This window comes from Leptinotarsa decemlineata, unplaced genomic scaffold, assembly GCF_025532065.1.
Source record: "Leptinotarsa decemlineata unplaced genomic scaffold, Ldec_3_MD MMD2_tig00002659, whole genome shotgun sequence".
Taxonomy (NCBI): Eukaryota; Metazoa; Arthropoda; class Insecta; order Coleoptera; family Chrysomelidae; genus Leptinotarsa; species Leptinotarsa decemlineata.
This window is the reverse complement of record NW_027412577.1, coordinates 53,427-75,245: the sequence shown is the minus strand read 5'-3', so window position 1 is coordinate 75,245 and position 21,819 is coordinate 53,427. Positions and strand designations below refer to the sequence as shown.

The following is a 21,819-nucleotide window of genomic DNA, read 5'->3' as shown; positions in this document are numbered from 1 at the left end:
CAATACTGTTAACGTTTTGGCATATTTTTATGCATATCCAGAAGCTTCTATTCGCAGTGCAGAAAAAGATTTAGGTGTATCACATGCTTCAGTACAACGAATTTTGAAAAATCACGGAATGCATCCGTATAAATTTACCAAAGTTCAAGCTCTAAAAGCAGAAGACTTCGAACGTAGAATGCATTTTTGTGAATCCCTTTTGATTCATACACAGGAAAATCGGGAATTTTTGTCAAAAATAATTTGGAGCAACGAATCAAAAGTTACGAGGGATGGTATTTTTGGGCTGATCATAATCCTCATGTTACAAAAGAAATGGATTTTCAAGAAAAATTTGACCTGAATGTTTTCTGTATTCTGGAGAACAATAAAATTAGTTTTTTTATTCATGAAGACACACTGAATGCAGAGAGATATCTCCAAATATTGAGGACGACTGTAACCGATTTCCTGAAAATTTGCCTTTAGAGGAATATGGGAATTCGTGGTTTCAACTGAACGAAGCGCCAGCTCATTCCACCCAGGATGTTTCCAGGAAACTTGACGAATTCTTCGACGATTGTTGGTTTAGGCGTTTAGGGCCGTGGGATTGGCCACCGAGATCGCCCGATCTCACGCCACTTGACTTTTTTATGAAGTGTGTTTAAAAGAGAGGGTATACAGTACTCCAGTGCCTACCAAAGAAGAATTGCGACGGCGAATAGTGCGGAGTATTGAAGATCTGGATCTCCAGGAAATTGAAAAAGCAACCACAAGTCGCGTATAAAAAACATTTTAAAGTATTTAAAATGTAATGGACAACATTTTCAGCATTCATTATGAAAATGTGATATGTTGTTTACAATTTTGTTATTTTGAGTCATCCCATTCTGTTATTGTCTGTACTTTCACATGTTTTAGCCCACAAAATCTTACTTTTTACCTAGAAATGACTGATTTTACGTACAGTTGTTCCCTGGAAACTTTGAGCCATAGTTAAGGAAATTATTTTGTAACCTTACAAACTTCCTCTCATTCATTGGTGTCAATTCAAGATACATTTGGTTGAATTTTTTTACACGTTCTGACAATGATTGGATCACTTTGTTCATGTGTATAATAAATAATTTAAAAAAAACTTCGTTTGATTAATCGATATTTGCATTCATTTTGGAAGATGATTCGAAACACTGCCGATAACTCTTTGTAAATTACTTATAAAAGTAACCGAACTGCTATAAGCTTGATAATTCCACTGCTACCTAAATCCAAATTCTAAAAAAAAATAATGTTTCTAGAAGAAGCGACTTTATTGAGAAAACTTGACGATTCAGGTATAGGGACATGATATATCATCTTGAAGCATTTTTCATCATCTTTCAATTTATCGAGTAATATAAAGGGGGTTTCAATTGAAAAAAATGAACTTTTGACCACTTTTATGCACAATGGAAATATTAGTGATTTTAGCACGCCCTGTATGATATGGAGTCGATTTTTTGATGTTATTTGAATATTTCGAGTTTGTCCAAACTATCATCAACATATCAACTTTTCATGAATTGAGAGTACTGATGTACTTAATTTCAATTAAGGCTATGTTTTGGACCATACTTAGCACAATTTATTCTTTATCTCGAAAACAGATAGGAATAGGTAGGTATAGGACATTATTGACAAAAAAGTATTACAGTACAAGAGCGATTCCAAAAATGTATCAATATACGGGATGTTCCATTGAAAAAAATAAAGTTACTAGGACTTTTTGATGGAAGTGGCAACGCCGCAATGCTGAAAATATTTTAGATCGATAGGACGGGTAAGGAAATGTGAGAGATGAAGTTTTCAGAAAAATCATGCTTTGCGTTTTCCAGAAACGTCTAACCCACCATCGACCGTGAGTCAGCTGTATATATATATATATTATATATATATATATATATATATATAATATATATAATATATATATATATATATATATAATTTTTGTTTGATGCAACCAATTTTCCTTCATTTTGAGTATTTCAATATTGAATTCTACAAAAAGAATTTGAAGCTTTATATCTTCTATTATTTATATGCGAGCGCTTTCGACAGTTGGTAGTACTGTCATCTTCTGGCACTCCTCAAACTCCTCCTCAAAGTATATATATATATATATATATATATATATATATTATATATATATATACTTTGTTTCTATATATATATATATAATATATATAATATATATATATATATATATATATATATATATATATATATATATATAGAAACAGAAGTTAATATCGGACATAGCACTCATGAAACTGGCAAACCATAGACACGTGTTTCGGGCTTTTGGCCCATCATCAGTATGGTGCAGCCAAGTGTAAGGATGGGCAACACTTGGTTACCAAAAGAAAGAAATACAAATGCACGGAGCCACCAACAGGGGCCAACCGCACATTTGTGGTTTCAGTTGATAGATCTCGTGTTCACAAGAAAACTATCAAAATCACCACGGAGGCAGCTATAGCTACCTGCATGACATCCGGGTCCAGGAAATTATACAAATATGAAAGTTATTGAGTGTCTTGATATAGAAACAGAAGTTAATATCGGACATAGCACTCATGAAAGTGGCAAACCATAGGCACGTGTTTCGGGCTTTTGGCCCATCATCAGTATGGTGCAGCCAAGTGTAAGGATGGGCAACACTTGGTTACCAAAAGAAAGAAATACAAATGCACGGAGCCACCAACAGGAGCCAACCGCACATTTGTGGTTTCAGTTGATAGATCTCGTGTTCAGTTGATAGTTTTCTTGTGAACACGAGATCTATCAACTGAAACCACAAATGTGCGGTTAGCTCCTGTTGGTGGCTCCGTGCATTTGTATTTCTTTCTTTTGGTAACCAAGTGTTGCCCATCCTTACACTTGGCTGCACCATACTGATGATAGGCCAAAAGCCCGAAACACGTGTCTATGGTTTGCCACTTTCATGAGTGCAATGTCCGATATTAACTTCTGTTTCTATATCAAGACACTCAATAACTTTCATATTTATATATATATATATATATATATATATATATATATATATATATATATATATATATATATATATATATATATATAAATTCTACAAAAAGGATTTGAAGCTTTATATCTTCTATTAATTATCTGCGAGCGCTTTCGACAGTTGGTAGTACTGTCATCTTCTAGGCACTCCTCAAACTCAGTTTGAGGAGTAGAAGGGAGAAGTAGAAGGCCAAATATTTTTTTTAGTACTGTGGAGTTTGTCCAAGTTTATTTCGAAAAGTTTTTGCATAATATGAAAATTTTAAGTTGAAAATTCGTCAAATTGATGAAGTTTGCCTATGAATAAAATGATTTATTGAAGGAACAAACGAAATATTCTCTTTTCCTATTCAAAATTTATGATCAATTTCAAAAACGATTTCAATTGAAATGTGACACACTTCAGAAAACTACATATTTTCCATCGTTCTTCATCGAGGATTTCATAAATGAGGCTACTTATCGAAACATCAATAATTATAAAGAAGGATCAATGAGTACATTTCATTTATCCATTCAATAATATTCACTTTTCAGCAAAATTCAAGAATACGACAAATAAGTCACGAGAAACCTTCATTGCGCTCGAGTAGTTTCTCTATTGATCAAGATCTATTCGTTTTTCAGATAGTAGAAGGTGGAAACTCCAAAAAAAACATCAAATACAGATTTGATCTTCAACAACCAGAATGAATATGTAGAATATATTTGAGTAATGAAGTGTTCCTATCGACGGTTTGAAATATAAATATTCAGACCTGGGGCTGGGTCACTATCCAATTAAACATTTTGTATTCATAACTGTGGAGCTGCAGTGTAGTTTGACGTTGCAAAAACTGATTTTGGAACGTCAAAATACAATTTTGAAGCATAATCATCCCTGAAGAGGTGATTTATATGGACCAACGTCCATGATGAAACTGAACCACCAACAGGGTTTTACCTATCTAGTTCGACTTCTAGTACATACCAGACTCAAAAACAGTGAAAACCTTCTGTTCTGAAAATCCAAAATAGCTGTGGCCTCTCGAGAGAAACTTACCACTCAACTGGCTCCCAAACAAACGATAAGGGCCAAAACCATAACATCTGATTCAACTGAAACAATAACAACATCAACCTCATCTTTCAAATTGCGATGTGAAGTCCAAGTGAGCAACTTATACTCATATACTCGACCATACGAGTCATCAACTGAAACTGAGAAAACGGAAATGTTTCGAAACTACGTAGCAACTGTTTTATGAGAGAAACTTATTGAATAACTAGCTATTGATTGAAACGAGTATTCATTTCTATTTCAATACCTTCCACCATACGGTGATATATTATTGTTTTCAGATTCAATTGCTATCAACATATTTTCTGCATGGGTGCAACATCTCGGAGCAGTTTCATGAGAAGACATATCATTTTCAAGGTCCACACGAAATCATCCATAATTCCTATGTTATAATGGAATTATTCCTTTTTCTGAAAGCAAGATATTCAAATTCAATATTCATGAACTGAACTTTAAGCATTCTTGTATCATTCGATCAGAAATATCAATTTTTCACGACAATTGTTACAAAAAGTGTTTTTATTCAATATTGCTGAATAGGAGAATGTTTCTTAGAGTGAAGTCATAAGAAAAAAAAAACAATTTCCGTTTTACATAAATCATTTGACACCATCAGGATCCCTAACGTTGGAGTTCCAATGAGAAAAGGCTATTATATTATTGAATGAACCTATCCAAACACTGAATCTCAAGCTATCTACAATAATTCTTGCTTTCCTCTTGTTCATTTGAGAGTGCTTTTTTGTTGGGATTCAAACTATTACACTCTGCTGGAAAACTTGAACAAGTTAAACGTGGACTACAACAAAGGACCTTTTCGAAAGTTAGTCTATTCGAGCTTTCAGTGCCAACTATTAGCGTTGGTTGTCGCTACTCTTCCAAGAAACCAGTACCAAAATGAACTTTGGATATCATTAATCGTTGTTCAACCTCGACTATATCATAGCGATTCAATTTTCATTGATGTATTCACGGGGAACACAATCATTATGTATCATTTTCAATCAGTTCGGTTCTTTGGAATTCAAGATCACTCACTTTCTGTGGATATGGAGAGTAAATCCACATTTAGCACTAGGTTGTAAGTAGGTCGTTCACCAGAAAAGCTAACCCCTATTTTTTGTTTTTTCCATGATGAAATACTGTTATGAAATTTTTAAAATCATCAAATGATTCATTTCAACGGATTGTTGGTTTGGAATCATTTGGTTGTAAGACGTTTGTTTATGATTTTTTTCACTCGTGGACTCAATTATTTTCAGCCACTGGTATATCAATTTGGTCATGGTGGACTTTTTCCAGACTTAAAACTACTGAGGGCTTTTTGTACTGGAAATTCCTTCCTGATGATTTTATGTGAAACTACAAAAGTCCCCTTCTTTGGAGATAATTATCCACAGCTGGATCCGGTAAGTGGAAATGAATGTGCAACAATTCCATTCTGTATAAAATTCGTTGATTTTGTATTATTTTATGAATCAAAGGCTGTTCAAAAATATTCATCAGTACCACTTGAAATCACCGAAATGATATTGTAACGTTATGATCTTCAAGAAGTTATGATTCTTCTCTACATACTTCAAGAGATTCAGTTCATTTGCAATCAATCAATTGTTTTACTGAGTTACTGAAGAGAGATTTCAGATGAATATGTTACTGAATATTACGAATTTCATTTCATTCCTGATTTCAAAAAAGTTAGTTGAAGTGTCGAAAAATGTTTTTTTTGAAAATACCAAACACCAATTTCTGATTCAATTTCATATATATTCAAAATTGACGGATATAGCCTTCGCTATATTCAATCATATTTTATATTTGAAATATATTGGGTGAAGGTATATATGTAGTATTTATCACTCAGTGCAACTCTCTCATTGAATATTTTTTTACAAGACACTGATCTGCCTGATGAATTTCGAAAGTTGAATATTGATTCATTTCCCAAATTTTCCGTGCTCTTTTCACCTTCATCTGTTTTAAAATCTGTTTTAAAATCTGTTTTTCCGTTAACCAGCTGTCGCACCCCTACGAACGACAACCCTCAGAAGTCGAAACTTGTGCGAGCTAAGGATTAACGAGGTCTTACCTTTTAACGTGTGATTCCTAAATGGGAAAATAAAAATACAGAATGCTTCACTTGAAGAAAAGTTTGTTGATGTTCAAGTGAACTCATCGGGATGAATTGAAATATACCACAAACACATCACAGTATAATCTGGCTCATGATGACGCCGATTTGTTGAAATGGGCGTCAAGAGGAGTGTTGATGCCTTGCGAGTGAGAAAAGGAAGATTTTTATTAGAGAGTTTTCTATTAGGTTTATTTTTTCATAAACTACACCTCACGATTTGATCTCCAAAAACTTTATTTGAAAAGTATATCACATGTTTCGCTAACAAATCGTGAGGTGTAGTTTATGAAATTACTATGGATCTTCATCAAGTAACGGTCGAATCAATCAGAAAAAAAAAATATTTGGTTTATATCTTGATTAACCAAGTTAGCTTCTTCCAGACCTCAAATTCTTCTAATTTTATTTGTTCTTTCATGGATTTCGAATCATATCAGACAAAGGAAGTCCGAACTGGTAAAATCCACCAATGAACATTGTCAACCACTTCAAAATAACTTTGAGCACAACTTTGAAATGACGTATCAACTTCCAGTTGATATGTCAAAAAGAATACTTCGACCGCGCTACTGAAGAAGACTGCCGTAACTGCAGTTGGAAAGTTTGGAGATTGTAACTAAAAAAGATAACTGCAAAACCCGGAAATCAACAAAAACGATGTAAATGATGAAATATCTGAGGAATCACTTGTCGCCATGTTGTCAACGGAAACAAATTCAAGTAACACATTATTGTTAGATTTTCACTACAAAACACAAAGCGTTTTTTGCTTTACAATAACCTCCTCAATCATTTGCATACTGACTGCATTCTTCTGGCTAAATGCGCCGTACGGAAGCAAAAGCCAAGAAAATCTGGAGAGAGAGAGACAGAGAGAGAGAGACTGCATTCTGCCTTATTCGTGTTTTATAAAATAAAAATGTATTTCTTGTGACCTTCTACCTATGTAATAAATGATACCTATACCTGAGTTTAGGCAAGAACCAATTTCTGAAATTTCTAACATCGAAAAGAACTAATCACCAATTTTCACATTCAACAGATTCAATAAATTACCAGAACCCTCAAATCTATTGATTTATAAACACTCCGAATATTTGAGTTTTGACCCTGCCTCTTCCAAATGTAATAATTCATAGTCGTTATTGAACTCGTGCTCCTCTGTCGAAAGATGGTTTGCAAATGTGAATTGGTCTCCACGTTTCATTCATTGGAAAAAGTTCTTCCCCGTTGTCCGTAATAAAGTTTTTGGCGAGAACCACAAGTCAACTAATATGGTCCTGATCTATCTGACACTGAAGTTTTGTATTCACTGGTATCAATAAATTATTTTTATTTATTATTTTTCCGGTAAGCCACGTCCTAATACGTCTCTTTCAGAAATTGAGCGATATTATTGTCAAAGATATGACAGAGTCTAAAGTGGGATAGATCAAGCATAAATGGCTTGTTTTTGCATTTTTTGTGAAGAATGGGATATTTACCTTGTAACCGTTGTCAACAGCAATTTGTTTAATGGAATTCAGTTCTATTTGAAAATCACTTCCTGGCAGTGAAGTATTCTATAAACTGTGAATCACATTATTCAAAGCTGCTATTTTATGTTGATAGAGATGTGTAAAAAAATTATGTATGACAATGACCGTCGGTATGAGATGATTTGTGGAAAATTGCAATTCATTTGATGGGTGCCTGAAATCAACAAATTCGATAAATTTGCCCAATTGACTAACTTCACAAATAAAACAAACTGAGATATCATACACATGTCCTTACCAGCATAAGACACTGTTATTCAACTGATTATCATGAATTTAATTTTCACGGTTGTCCATAAAAATAGCTTAAAAAGGACTCAACGGGTTTCCCATTATAAGTCCTTCGTTGCATATTGAATCTCTTTAAAAATCTGTTTGAAATCTGTTTTTCCGTTAATCAGCTGTCGCCTCCATACGAACGACAACTCTCAGAAATTGAGAAACTTGTGCGAGCTAAGGACTAACGAGGTCTTACCTTTTAACGTGTGATTACTAACAATTGAAAATAGTTTTGAGACATACAAATAGTTAGTATGAGTTTGGAATTTCCTTTTGAATATAATATGAAGAAAATAACTTTTGTCTGATTTCTAGTAAGTTTTTAATTTTTTACGACATGGACGTTTGAATTTTAAATTTCACTCAGAGCCAGCTCGGAACCTGAACATTCCATGTTCGAAGAATTATTATTTTGTTTATCATTTAGGTATCTTTTCATTAATCGAGTTACATCTTGTGTGAACTCAGTGTCGAAAAAGTTATGATGATTAGAATAAATTTCCAAACTTTGGGTCTATTTTCATATATTGGAACGTATGAATTGAATTAATCATTATGAATCATTTTCCTGCCTCAAAAGTTTTCATGAATAACTATATATTAATGATAATATAAATCGTCTTCATTCATCAGCATAATAAAAATAAAATACAAAATTCCAGGAAAATATTCAAGTGTTCAATAGGTGAAGTATCTGCCTAGGCTGCTTTTTAACCCAACCTTGCAGAAAAAATTAATAAATCAGAGAAAACTATGCAAGTGATATTTGGAAATAAGCGTATATAGAATCAAAAATATTCGAAAATATTCAATCTACTCATTTTAGAACAATTTATACTATTGTAATAATTATAAAGTATAAAAGTTTGAAAATCAAAATAGATTGGTGCCTACATTTCTCAAAGATATTTTTCACCTTATTTGTAACCATACCGTAAATAATTATCATATACAGCACCGTCTTGAAAGCGAATCTACAGTGACTGAAGTGAGATTTTCATTTTTTTTTTGATATTAGCTAAAGAGAAGTTTCAAAACTCTTTGGGAAGAGTGTTATAAAATGTGGGTACTCAATATGAAAAAGAATATCGTTACAGTGTACTTAAGTGTTTGGGAATAACTAGCATTTTATATTTTCTGGTGTTTTCCATACTGAGGTTTTCAAACATGATAAGTTTATTAAGGAGATACGTTGGTTTGCCAGAAATTGAAACGTTAAATGGAGTTTTCGAAGGTTATCTGATTTGTTTCCTTAAATTTTATACTGGTATGATCAGATTTCCGTATTCCATGAGAAAAACGTAATTTTGAATTATTTGTAATCTATAAATGGAACTGTCAACTGTTTCTCGAACGTTTTCGGTCCAGAGTTTCACATTCCAAATGATGAAATCTACATAGTAATTCAGATGGGATATTCCTCTCAATTTATTGAAATTCATTTCTTCTTCACATGATTGATTCTGTCTGTAAACTGTTCAGTGAATATATCACAATGAAGTATTACTTGAGATAGTTATGGATTTTCATCAAGTATCGGTCAATTCCATCACATAACGAAAACAAATATAAATAATATTAGGTAGCTTTCTTTCGCGAAGTTTCAGAATGTTTCAACAAGTTTTCACCTCCACATCTCATTCTCAATGAAACCATGACGTCATCGGTTATCACTGACTCAGGGTCATTCACTCTCATCGACCCTGGATCATAGGTCTTCCCAGATATTTGGCACTAGTTCACTCTACTTGCTAGCTATTTGCCGTATTTGACTGGATCTATCAAGTTTAAATTTTCTGAAAATTTTCATAAAATTATCTGCATATTTTACAAAACACCATATCCTACAAGTCATGGGAATTCATCACACCATTGTCTCTGGAAGCGAAAGTGTCGTGTTTTAGTCTATGTGGAATTGAAATTGGTGTCTGGATGCCAAAATGTGTGTGAAAGTTGATTTTTCAAATAATCTAATACGTATAAATCGTATTAGTTGCACCACTCATAACTCTAGATCCAATAACTGATAAAATATTTGAATAAAAAAGAAGAATAAAAAAAAATTAAAAATGTCAACATTCGGTTTTTAGGTTATGACAATTGTCAAGATGTGAACACATTTGTGATTGTATGAACAAAACTATTGCAGCAATATCTATCACAATATCATTTACAATGCCGTGTGCGAAATTATCTATCGAATCTTTCACAAAGTAGCCGTAATACACATAGACAGTGGAATATTTCCAGTCAATCCGATCCTTTTATAATGACAACAGAATGAGTGAAAATAGTGAAGAGTAACATCTACTTCGTTATTAAATAATATGTATTATGTGAGTCACTTTCTCTACTTTAATTTGTATCAATCTACTGTATCATGCTTAGCATGAAAATGATCTGGCAACACTGAGAGTGTTAGTAGGGTCCGACTTTCTTCTTCACAAAAACATTAAAAAATTTGTATAACCTAGCTTATAATTTAACATTTGTATTAAGTATTAATTATAAAGCAGTACCAAGTTTAACTGGTCAGTTAGTCTTTTGAAATATTTAGACGAATATACAAATCTAGTTTATTTGAGTCACCCAGTCAAATTAGAACAGTGAATCGATCTATTTCATTTTTGATTCAAATAAGAGGCACGCTCATAAAATAAAGTTACTTTTTCATCATTGTTGACGTGGCATTACAGAGTATATGCGAAAAACGATCGGGCGTATGGAAAAATGCCAAAATAATGTCGCAGATTTTATGGTTCTACAATTTTATTGGAGCTACAGAAACCAAGATAATTGCGAAAAACTGATTTTTGTGACTCTATAATTCAAATAACTGCCCGCGCAGACACGAGATGAAGCTAATATAAAACGTGTAAAAAAGCGTACTACTCTATAAGTGAGTACCTAGGAGACACAGATCTTAACTGATTTTATATTTCATGTAAGCATGCATATTTTATATTTCATCAAACCACTTTGCTTTTTATTGCTCGAGTCTCTCATTTATATTATCGAAATTCGCGTGGACAAACTGTCCTGACATGTAAGAAAAAGTCATAAAGACCAATAACAAATAATCAACCATCATTAGTATTATATTGAGTCCTTTTACATGCAATAACTATATTAAGTATTCCAATCACAATTTGTGAAACTATTTTATATTACTTTATCTTGTAAATCTTTTTTTTTCAATATCTGATACTGTACTATACTGACTTGTCCTATATTATGCTAGACATAATCAGAAGAACTAATGAACTATTATAATTATAATCATCTTGAAATTCATGACAGAAGATCATTTGCCACACTTTCGTGTGGTATAACGAAAGAAGTTTCATTATGATAGCCCATCAGGGCCCCTTCAGGTTGAGGAAAATATACCGTGGTCTGTCAACCTTTGTAAATTATAGGAAATTCATACCCATCCAGGCTCTCATGATTTGATATTTTGTGAAATATATAACCAGCTTCGTCAAAAAGCCAGATATATTTGGTCTATCTCTTAGCCATAATGAAGCCCAACGGTTTCAGTGGAAGGACTTAGACCTAACTGTCTACCTGCATATTTTGAAAATCTATATTTTGTGCTGAGAGCATATTTGAAACCGTCGAATTATCGAAGTCGAAGCCTAACACATAACATTCAAATATTTTTGATTCCAAAAATATGATTCCAATGTACCATTGAATTCAACTCCTTGACCGATATCGAATGTGAATTCAATAAAATGAAACCTATTTTTGTTTTCAGACGTATCTACCCTTTGTTGGTGGGGTCAATCATGACACTTTTGCCGTTGAGTTGGCAAATAATCTAGCAGATATCCAGAAATATGATAAATTCATGGCGAATGATTATGGTAGAGACGAGAATTTGAAAAAATACGGAGAATCCACTCCACCGATATTTAAGTTGTCCAATATCCAGGTCCCTGTTGTCTTGTTCTGGGGAGAAAATGATTGGGTTGCAACGAAACCGGTAAGAAAGACTATCAATTGAATTTATCAACAGTGTGGTCACCCTAATAAAAAGAGAAAGTTAGTTAATAATCTTGACGTCAGATAATTTTTAAACATTTCACAGTATACAAAATCTTTTTTCAGAATGTTGACCGGCTTTACAGTGAATTGAGTGAGAATGTTCGTTGTGGTAAAATCAAGGTAAAAGACAATAAATGGAACTACAACAATTTTCTAGAGGGAAAAAATATAATTCCATTATTGTACACACCACTCCTGGAAACAATTCAAACATTGATGGCTGGAAAATGTTTAACTTGATTTGTTACAAGTTATTATAGTTATTATGAAAATATAGATTTTCTTTGGGTTTATTCTGAAAAAAGATTGGTAGGGTAACAGAATCACTTATCGTCGAGTAATTTAATTGAGAACTCATTATTTCCTGAGAAATTGAAACGATAATAATTGTATAAGTGTTTTGGAAGGTGTGTTTATGGAAATTCATTTTTACAGAGCCCTGAAGAAGAATTTATTTAAATTGGAAACGGCGGCAAGAAAAAAAATATTTTTTTAGGAAAAAAATGGATCTTGTTACCCAACCAACCTTTTTAAGAAAAATTATTGAATCACTGAATTAGTTAACTGATAGGTTAATTATTGAATAAAATAATTAATTTCGTCGGCGGGGTATTTTGATAGGTTCAAAAAGGCCTGTATGGTAGGTCTTCTTCCTTCCTTATCCTTCCATCTATTTCCCAATTTCAACACTTTATATTAGGTAATAGGTAGAATTTATGTGATAGATATTCATTGGACTTGTAAATAATAAGGATAGCAGTATTTTGAAAAATATTTATCAAGAAACAACCATTGATATAATCATTTTCGAAACACAAACATTCAAACCCTCATATATTAATGAAAATTTAACATCATTCGACGTATATTCCAAATTTAGGAAAGTTCAATGAAATTTGAACCGTTATCTTCATACCATATTTCGTATTCTGCATAACAGAATAGATAATGCGTGTTTAATTTCCCAATCGTATTATCAATGGAAAGACAACCATAATTTTGACCAATACTGTATTAGAAAATAGAATGCCACAAATTTCAATCGCGAATAGGGTGATCCGTGTGATCTATGCTACATATTCAATTTTCATATCAGAGTAAAAATAGACTGATTTTCATGAACTGATGAATTAAATTTCATTCTACTTACTCACCCTTTGATATGGTATTGTTTTCATCAATTATTCAAGTGACAAAATTATCTATTGGTGCCAAACGATGATATTATTATACACTTAATGTTCTCATAAAACACCAATGCAAAAACTACTCTTTTCACTTCAACCATCGTGTATCTCCAAAACTAGACCGACGTTTTCATCCAGCCGAATTCTACTTTCAACCCCAGCAAAAATGTGATAATCCCCTTCACTAGAAAGAGAAAATTGGACAATTCAACGCCACTTTTCCTAATTGGTAAGGTCATTCCATTTGAAACGGAAAAACTTACCTTGAACGCTCACACTCACTTGGAAACAGTTTTAGACAAATCCAAAATGTCACTATGGGCATGTCGAAAGATTTGTGATAAAATTTGGGGTTGAGGTCCCAAAGATATATGTGATGACCGTCAGACCAATAATCACCCACGGGGCAGTTGCCTAGTGGTCAAAAGCTTTACAGAAAACGACCCACGCGAAGCTCACTGACTTACAGAGACATACTTGTCTGGCTATCTGTGGTGCCATCATTACCACACCGCCGTCCGCGGCCATGAAGATCATTCCAGATCTACCTTCACCCCATATTTTTCTGGAGAGAGAGGCTACATGGACTCCATATAGATTGGTGCATATCGCCAATTGCACAAATCAATGTAATGCAGAGTACACTAGACTGTTGGTTGATACTGGAAGTCACAGTATTCTGGGAATAACCTCTGACATTATGCCCCCAACTGTCGACTACGCATTGCCTTATATAGTTTTTTTCCCGAGTAGAGAGGAATATATTCTCCGGAAAAAAAAATATTAATAGCAGATAATTATTGCTTCACAGATGGATCAAAAACACCTTCAGGCTCTGGTGCAGGAGTTTTCAGTTGCAGACCCAGGACAAAGATATCAACCTGCCTAAGGACCTATGCAACTGTATTTCAAGCGGAAAACTATGCTATTGAATTGTGTGCGAAGAGAGTAGTATAATCCAACCTCATAAACAAGTCAATAAAGTTGTTGGCTCCTACCAAGCAACGTCTAAATTGGTAGCAAATTGTCAAAACTGAATCTCCTCAAAAGGAAAACTAAAAAAATTGTCTCTTATCTGGATTCTTGGCCACACTGGATTGAAGGCAATGAAACTGCTGACTCCCTTGCAAACGAAAGTGCTACAAGCAGCTTCATCGGACCAGAACCTGTCATTGGCATCACTTCACGTTTTTCATAACAAACATTAAATATCTGGATGACAAGAATATTTTAGGACTTCTGGCAAAATCTTCCAGGATTGGATCAATACAAGGCGTTCATTCCTCTTTGAAGCTTGGAACCAAATATTTGTTATCACAGAGTTTGGAACAGCAGATCATATACTTTGTGCCGGCCGTGCTGCGAAACGAATCACGCCCAAAGAGTTTGGCAGAGCCACACTGTTACCATCTGACCTGAAAGACCACTCACCATATGAACTAATTGGCTTTGTTAAGAAGCTGGGTTAATTTGGTCGAGTTTGAATAGGTGTGAGCCACAATAAACCGTTGGGGGTCGCAGTGGAGGATCGAACAGACCCACTCACTTTTGACCTAACCTAACCTATAATTATCACGTCCCTAACCAAAACCTCAAAATTTTATAGATACAATTTTATTTTTCAACGAAAACTTTGTTTTCAGCAGTACCAAGAGAGCACCAGCATGATGAAATCACGAGTCTGTAGGAGGAGTGATTTTATCAATAGCTGGTTGCGTTGGTTAGTATTGCTCAAAAATGAAATAATTTGAAATATTTGACATTTATCTGAAAACGTTTTTAGGCCGAGTAGCATTGCTGAATATTATTTCCGAAATATTATTACTTTAATAACGAGAAATTAATTTTGACAAGAACATTTGTTAGAGAGTACACTTATTGAAAAAACACTGTTCGAATATACATACATATTACGTAAATGACTACACTCATATTTTTCAACAGTAGGATTTCATTTTTAAAATCTATCGTGGCTTGACTAGAGACCACAGAGCCGACCATCGAACCATCTGACCAAGATTGATTGAAAGAAATAATCGCTCTCAGTCAACGTGTTAGGAAACTTCGTTATTTATGATTTCATTTTTGCATTGTATAGTGATCTATACACAATGATAACTGTTCGTAGTGTTCGTCCTGCTGCTCTCTATTGGAGAAAAGATATAATTCTTACCAGATCGATGAAAATCAATCGTAGTTTTATTTTGCACGTCGAGATGTCGTTTGGTGGCGGTTTGGTGTTTCATGAAATGAAATAGAATAAACATATTTCTGAAAATCCAAAGATACAAAATGTCAGAGGTGTTTATTTTGCATATTGGTCTTTTTTCTCAAAGAATTGTCGTAGTTGCTTCTCAAGAAATAATTCTGAAACTGAATAGTACTTCTACAATTAGTTATGTAAAAAACTGACCCAATAATGTCTTTCATGATCTTATACTACAATTAGTTTGGCAAAATATAATGATTTCTTGACGAATAAATGATTATTCAAATACCAGACCCCATTTTGAATGAATATATTTGGAAATTTGCTATTCGCATAAGGAGGACCTAATTTTGGTTTTGTTAGGTAAGGCAATGAAATTAAGAAAAATCAACAGCTGAATATTTTCAACAACCTCAAGTTTAACTGATATTTCATGTGAAGTTCGATCTGATCTCTTACTCTATTCGTGTATCTTAATACTATGGAAAACAGCAGCATACAACTTTTATTTTGTTATTTATTTTATTATATACTACATCGACTGAAAAATCTCGACTCCAACACGTAGATGGCGGTAGTCTTATTGCATCCACCTCTTTTTCAGTAAGTACTAACCTTCAAAAGAAAGCTTTTGAAATTTCATGATATTCTACTCATAAGTTTGTGAGCTATTTTGCTAAGAGTGATAATACTTTTGTTTATTTTCAAAACAATTCAATTCAATTAGATCAAAAACAATTTCGTGTTTTTATTTCACACTACTTCTTGGAAAATGGAAAAAATACCATTCAAGCTAAGCAATGGCTTGAAAAGTGTTACAAGGACTTCGTTCCATCAGAAACAACAATTGAACGTTAGTTTGCTCTGCTGACTTTAAACGTAGTCGTAGAGACACTGTTAATGCAGAACGCCCTGAACGTTACATAGATTGTTCCCTGAAGTGGAAAAAACAGTCACTTGAATCAACAAAAAATTAAGAAAATGTCTTTATAGGTTGAGACTTCTAGGAAATACCTATATTTTCCAATATTATGACCGACGGAATCATAGCCTGGGGTAGTGCATATGAAAATTCAATAAAATCTGTTCATTCATAAGTATGCAATAAAAATTATTTTTGAAAAATCTTTCAGATCAAAAGTTTCATTCAGAAAATATTTAATTTTGTATCTCAGACAAACACTTTACAAAATCAGTACCATCTATATAAAAAAACATTTTGCAAATAATGACAAAATAGAACATCAATAATTCACAAGATCAATGACTGATAAATGCTTTCAAATTGCTAAGTGTAGTCTACATTCAATGCAACAACACTGCATAAGTAGGTATTAGCTGTGAAATTTACAGTATAATTCCGCGAGAAACAAAAAAGTTGAGAACAACAGCATTTGAAAAAATTACACAATTGGATATTAGTTGATAGTAAAAAAATTGAAAATGTGCTCACATCAAAATAATTCAGTTCAACAGATTATTTATTCCACCCTCGTTCATAATGAAATAATATTGTTGATACACTTCTTCATTTCAATTTATTTTTTCATGAACAATATCAGTTATCATAATCTTTATTTTTCAAGTAACCCAGTCAAACACAAGTGTTTACACTTAGCAGACTGTGTTGAAATAGTATGCATGTACTAACAATTTTTCAATATTTATAGACATTGATTTGATATTGTACATAAAATCCCCAAAATCGTTCTGAATAATCGGAAAGTGAAGTTGCGTTAGTTATCTGGTATTGTAATGCTATCGAAAAAACGTGTTGACTTTATATTATATGAGCATATGACTATGAGAAAGCTCTGTTCAAAGTGCCAGATGAGATCACTTTTGACCAAAAACAAGAACGTCTTCATCATTCTGGTCAAATTTGAACACAACGAACCGAAATTTTGCATCAATCTTTAACGATGGATGAAACATGAATCAAAACGATCGTCATCTGAGTGGAAAGAAACTGGTGAACTATCTTGAGAAGGATAATGCCATAAACAGTCAACATTCTATAGCGTAATTGGAGCGTTTCAAGGCCGAAATTGCGGATAAACAACCCCATTTGAAGAAAAAATATGCTGCTTCATCAAGCCAATGCGCAGTATGATAAATCAATGAAAAAAGATGGCAAAATTGCATGAAATGTGCTTTGCTATACCATACTCGCCAAATTTGGCTCGCAGCGACTACTGACTGTTCACAGACCACAAAAAACTTCTCAGCGGTGAGAAATTTTGCTCGAATGAAAAGGTTATTGCTGAAACTGTTGTTTTGAGACAAAAAATAAATAGTTCTACAAAAGTGGTATTAAAATGTTAGGGTGGCGTTGGAATGATTGTGTGGCTCTTGATGAAGATAACGTTCATGAATAGAGCCAATGTTTAAGAAAAAAATAGCTATTTCTTTTTTAGGCCTGGGACTTTTCAGCCCAGGTGTTAGTAATCTGCGTCCGGAATATTGACAGCAAATCTGGCGAAACAACTTCTTCAACATAGCCTACTTCTGAATTTGTCAACATTTGGTTTACCTAATTAGTTGGCAATGGTGCTATTACAGAATCCATAATCTTAGGAATATAAGCAGACCGTAGTTCAATTTTAGAGATTTGTTTGCCTTGTTCAAATTCCTAATTAGCGCTCTTTCCTTTTCGTCTACCGATAGTTTGAATAGGGTTCATTATATTTTCATAATTTGTTTTATCTGAATACTATGAATACGCATAATTATTCAGAAGTCAGAAAGACAAATAATGATTGCAATTTCGATCAAAATACCACGAGCGTAGTGGTTTGAATATTCAGTTCTGAAAACCAGAAAAAAATTGCTTTATCTGTGCTATATTTGAATTCACTTGAGGAATGAAGTATTCCATTTTACCTGGTTTTTGAATTGAAAAAAATGTCATCATTTTTTGGGTGTATTAGGGGCAAATTGATTAGATCATTGTGGAAAGGCCAAAGATGTTATATGGTGTGATAGTTGTTCATTCCTAATTCACGTGATCGCTAACTTTTGAAGATATGCATGATGGAGAAGAGAGTATTTGAGATTATCACACAACATTTAAGAACGTACCCAGAACATTCTGGAATGTTATGAAATTTTCACGAATAGTTTGGAACATTTTGAATCATCCCGGAACCGTCTCGAATGATGACGAATGTGGCATTATATATTGGAATCCTTTTCCCTAATGATATTTTGCGATAACTTCAAATATATCGATTTTATTAGTTAAAAAAATGCAATACAAGATGCATTTATTAATTTTTTTTAAATGATACGAATGTACCCCAATTGAACTACAGGTAGTTAGTTTCTGGGCCCGGTATCACAAAGGTTGATGGTATTCTCTTTATAATATCATCAACTAATGATTATGTCAAAATCAAAAGTTTAGGAATTCTATTTTTCCATATTCATATGTCATGGCACAGTCATGTCGCTGGAATAACAAAGGCTGCTTCTCAAAAGCTTGGAACACACCCAGCAATTATTGATGGTTTTTAAAGAGCAGATCAGACCTTTTTTGGAGTATTGTTCTTATGTGTGAAGATCTGCCCCCAAACATTCCCCGAAGAGGATGAATTTTATCTAGAACAGAGTCATCCATCTGATTAAAGACGCGAACATCACTTGCAACCTTGATCTAAAATCTGTTTAAAATCTGTTTTTCAGTTAATCAGCTGTCGCACATCTACGAACGACAACCCTCACAAGTCAAAACTTGTGTGAGCTAAGGATTAACGAGGTCTTACCTTTTGAAGTGTGATTTCTAACACGGGTTGGACGATAGCAAGTGAAAATGGATCGTTCAGACTGGGGCTTGAACCACCGATCAACAAGGCAGTCAATTTCAGTGAGTGAACAAACCATGCACGTCGAATCTCCTGGCTACCGACCGGCCGGATAGTCTGAAACATCGAAGAAAGCTTGTACATTTGTTTTGCTTTTGTGGATACTTCCACGGGAAGTGTTGAAGTGTCTTGGCACATTTGATTCCACCAAGAGCGATACACAGCAGAAATACGCGACAGACTGGCTGCTCATCGCTTTGAGGAGCAACTCACTACTCCTCAAACTTCACTGTTCAAGAACTCTTTCATTTGAAGAACGACGTTCATGTTGAATACACTTTCTGAGAACGTGTTTCCAAATGGAAATAATCTCCAGCGGTTCAAATCCAATATGAATCACTAATTTCGCACAGGCACCGTACTAAGAGCACCTTAAGAATTTTCCTGTAGGGATTGTGTTTTGTCCTTGAAGAAAAAAAATAATTGCTCAATATATCGCCAAACCATTAGTACACATTATGGATTACTCCATACAATCATGGGTTTTACCCGATGTTCTCAAAACTGCCCTATGTTCAAGGAAAGTGACTTTTCTGCTATTTGTAATTTTCGACCCACAACAATTTCCAGCATAATCGGAAAAAAATTTCGAAGGTGTGTCAAAATATCAGCATGGTTTCTGTCATGGTAAGTAGACCGAAAGTGCTTCATACAATTCTCTCAAATATATCTACGACTCGCTAGATGAAAAGAAATATGTGGTATTTATTTTCTTCGCATTATGGAAAGCATTCGACATTATTGACCTGAAGATAATCGTGGAAATTTCTTGTCATGGCTGATGTCATACATGCGCTTCACAAAAATATCAGTTGTACTTGGAGACCATAAATCTGAATATTATGAGATGGACCCGGGAGTTCCTCAGAGATCGACTTTGAGGCCACTGACTTTTTAGTTATTCATAAACATCTATAACATCTGCAATATCATCAATGAAGATATTGAAGAGCAGCGGTCCCAAATTAGACCCTTGTGGAACACCGGGAGAAGCACTATATATTCGGTAGATTTGACTGATAGATAGGACTGAAAAAGTGCAATTAACGAAAGGATATTAAATTTTTTGCGATGAAGCCATGTAGTTCACGAATTATTACGAATTCCTTAACTTTTTTAGGATTCCCTAAATGAATGTGTGAGGAATCAAGCAATTTATTATTATTATCATTAAAAATCGTCCAGTCTCCCGCTGTGTTCCTCAAATTTTAATTAAACTTATCAGGGTACAATCTGAATAATAACTGAAGCAACACCTAGCACCAAGGTTTCTCGATAAAATATCGAATTACCTGACCATATTAGTTCAAATAATATTAGTTGAAATAACTAATAAAAAAAAGAAGTAAAATTCAATAGATAAATTAACAACTATATCAAGCAAAGAAACCTGAAATGAAACATTAGTTAAATAAAATACAAGTTAAAATAGAACAATTGAATTGAAAAATAAAAAGTAAAAAGTTAAGAGATTTCAAGTTACTTCACGACGTTTCCATTATTAGTATCCATAATCGTCTTCGGATGATGACTGGACTAATTCCTCGGAGAGATGACTATTTATGGGTCATTCGAGTACTTTTACTTATCTCCGCTTTCCTTCTTCCGCTTCAACAGTTTAGTGGGAAATGACCGTTTGGCGGGAGTTGGCCTTTTTTTTGCCTGATTATGGGTTTTCATATGTTGCGTATCTTCATGCTAGCTTGGCTGAATACATTGTTGATCGCAGCTTGGGACCACTCGATGTTATGTTGATGGGTCGAAACATGCTCTCCTATTTCTCATTTGCTGTGTGATTCTTGTGCTCAGCAATGTGAACATTCAATGGCCTCTAAGTTTCACCGATATAGGCATTTTGAATAGAACTAGCCGATATTCGATGGAAATCCATATTGAAACCGATGAATATAGTTTATCGTATGGGTTTCACTATGAAGAGTTTTACAAAAATCGCGACACGTAGGTATACGGTTAATGTAATTCTTGGAATCGCAGTTCGCGTTTGGTGGCCTGACTACGAAAGGGCTACTCCTAAGCGACAGTGGAACAGATCTTGGGTAAAAGACAGCAGGAGCCTCGCAAGGAAGAAATGTCATCACAACCAGTACTTGCACTTTACTATATACATCAGAGAATTAGCGGGAAGAATAAGAAGAATTGGATCCAAGTACAACATCAGAACCTGCTATTCCAAGAGTTGAATTTAGCGGATATAACTAATGGAATTCATCATGTAACATTGTCATTCACCTTCAAACAAACGATGTAATATAATGTCAATTTGAAATTTCTAATTTGTATGCGTTAGCATTAGTATCGATGAAATACTACTTTGTGATACGGTGAAAATGAATCCATCGTATGTGATTTATTGACGTTAATAATGAAAATCGATACAAAGAAGTTGTTTTCTTTATCATAATTATGCGGTTAAATGTCGTAACCCTGGAAAGT

At 33.8% G+C, this 21,819-nt stretch overlaps 1 protein-coding gene across 1 annotated transcript; it reads left to right on the top strand.

The window, feature by feature from the left end:
- Window positions 1–5,328: 5,328 nt before the first annotated feature.
- Window positions 5,329–12,709, top strand: LOC111508576 (lipase lipl-4-like). The gene is made up of 3 exons (XM_023164124.2): window positions 5,329–5,514; window positions 11,817–12,044; window positions 12,170–12,709. Exons 1-3 carry the CDS (start codon window positions 5,332–5,334, stop codon window positions 12,344–12,346), a joined length of 588 nt encoding a protein of 195 aa, XP_023019892.2. The 5' UTR covers window positions 5,329–5,331; the 3' UTR covers window positions 12,347–12,709.
- The last annotated feature ends 9,110 nt before the right edge of the window (window positions 12,710–21,819 follow it).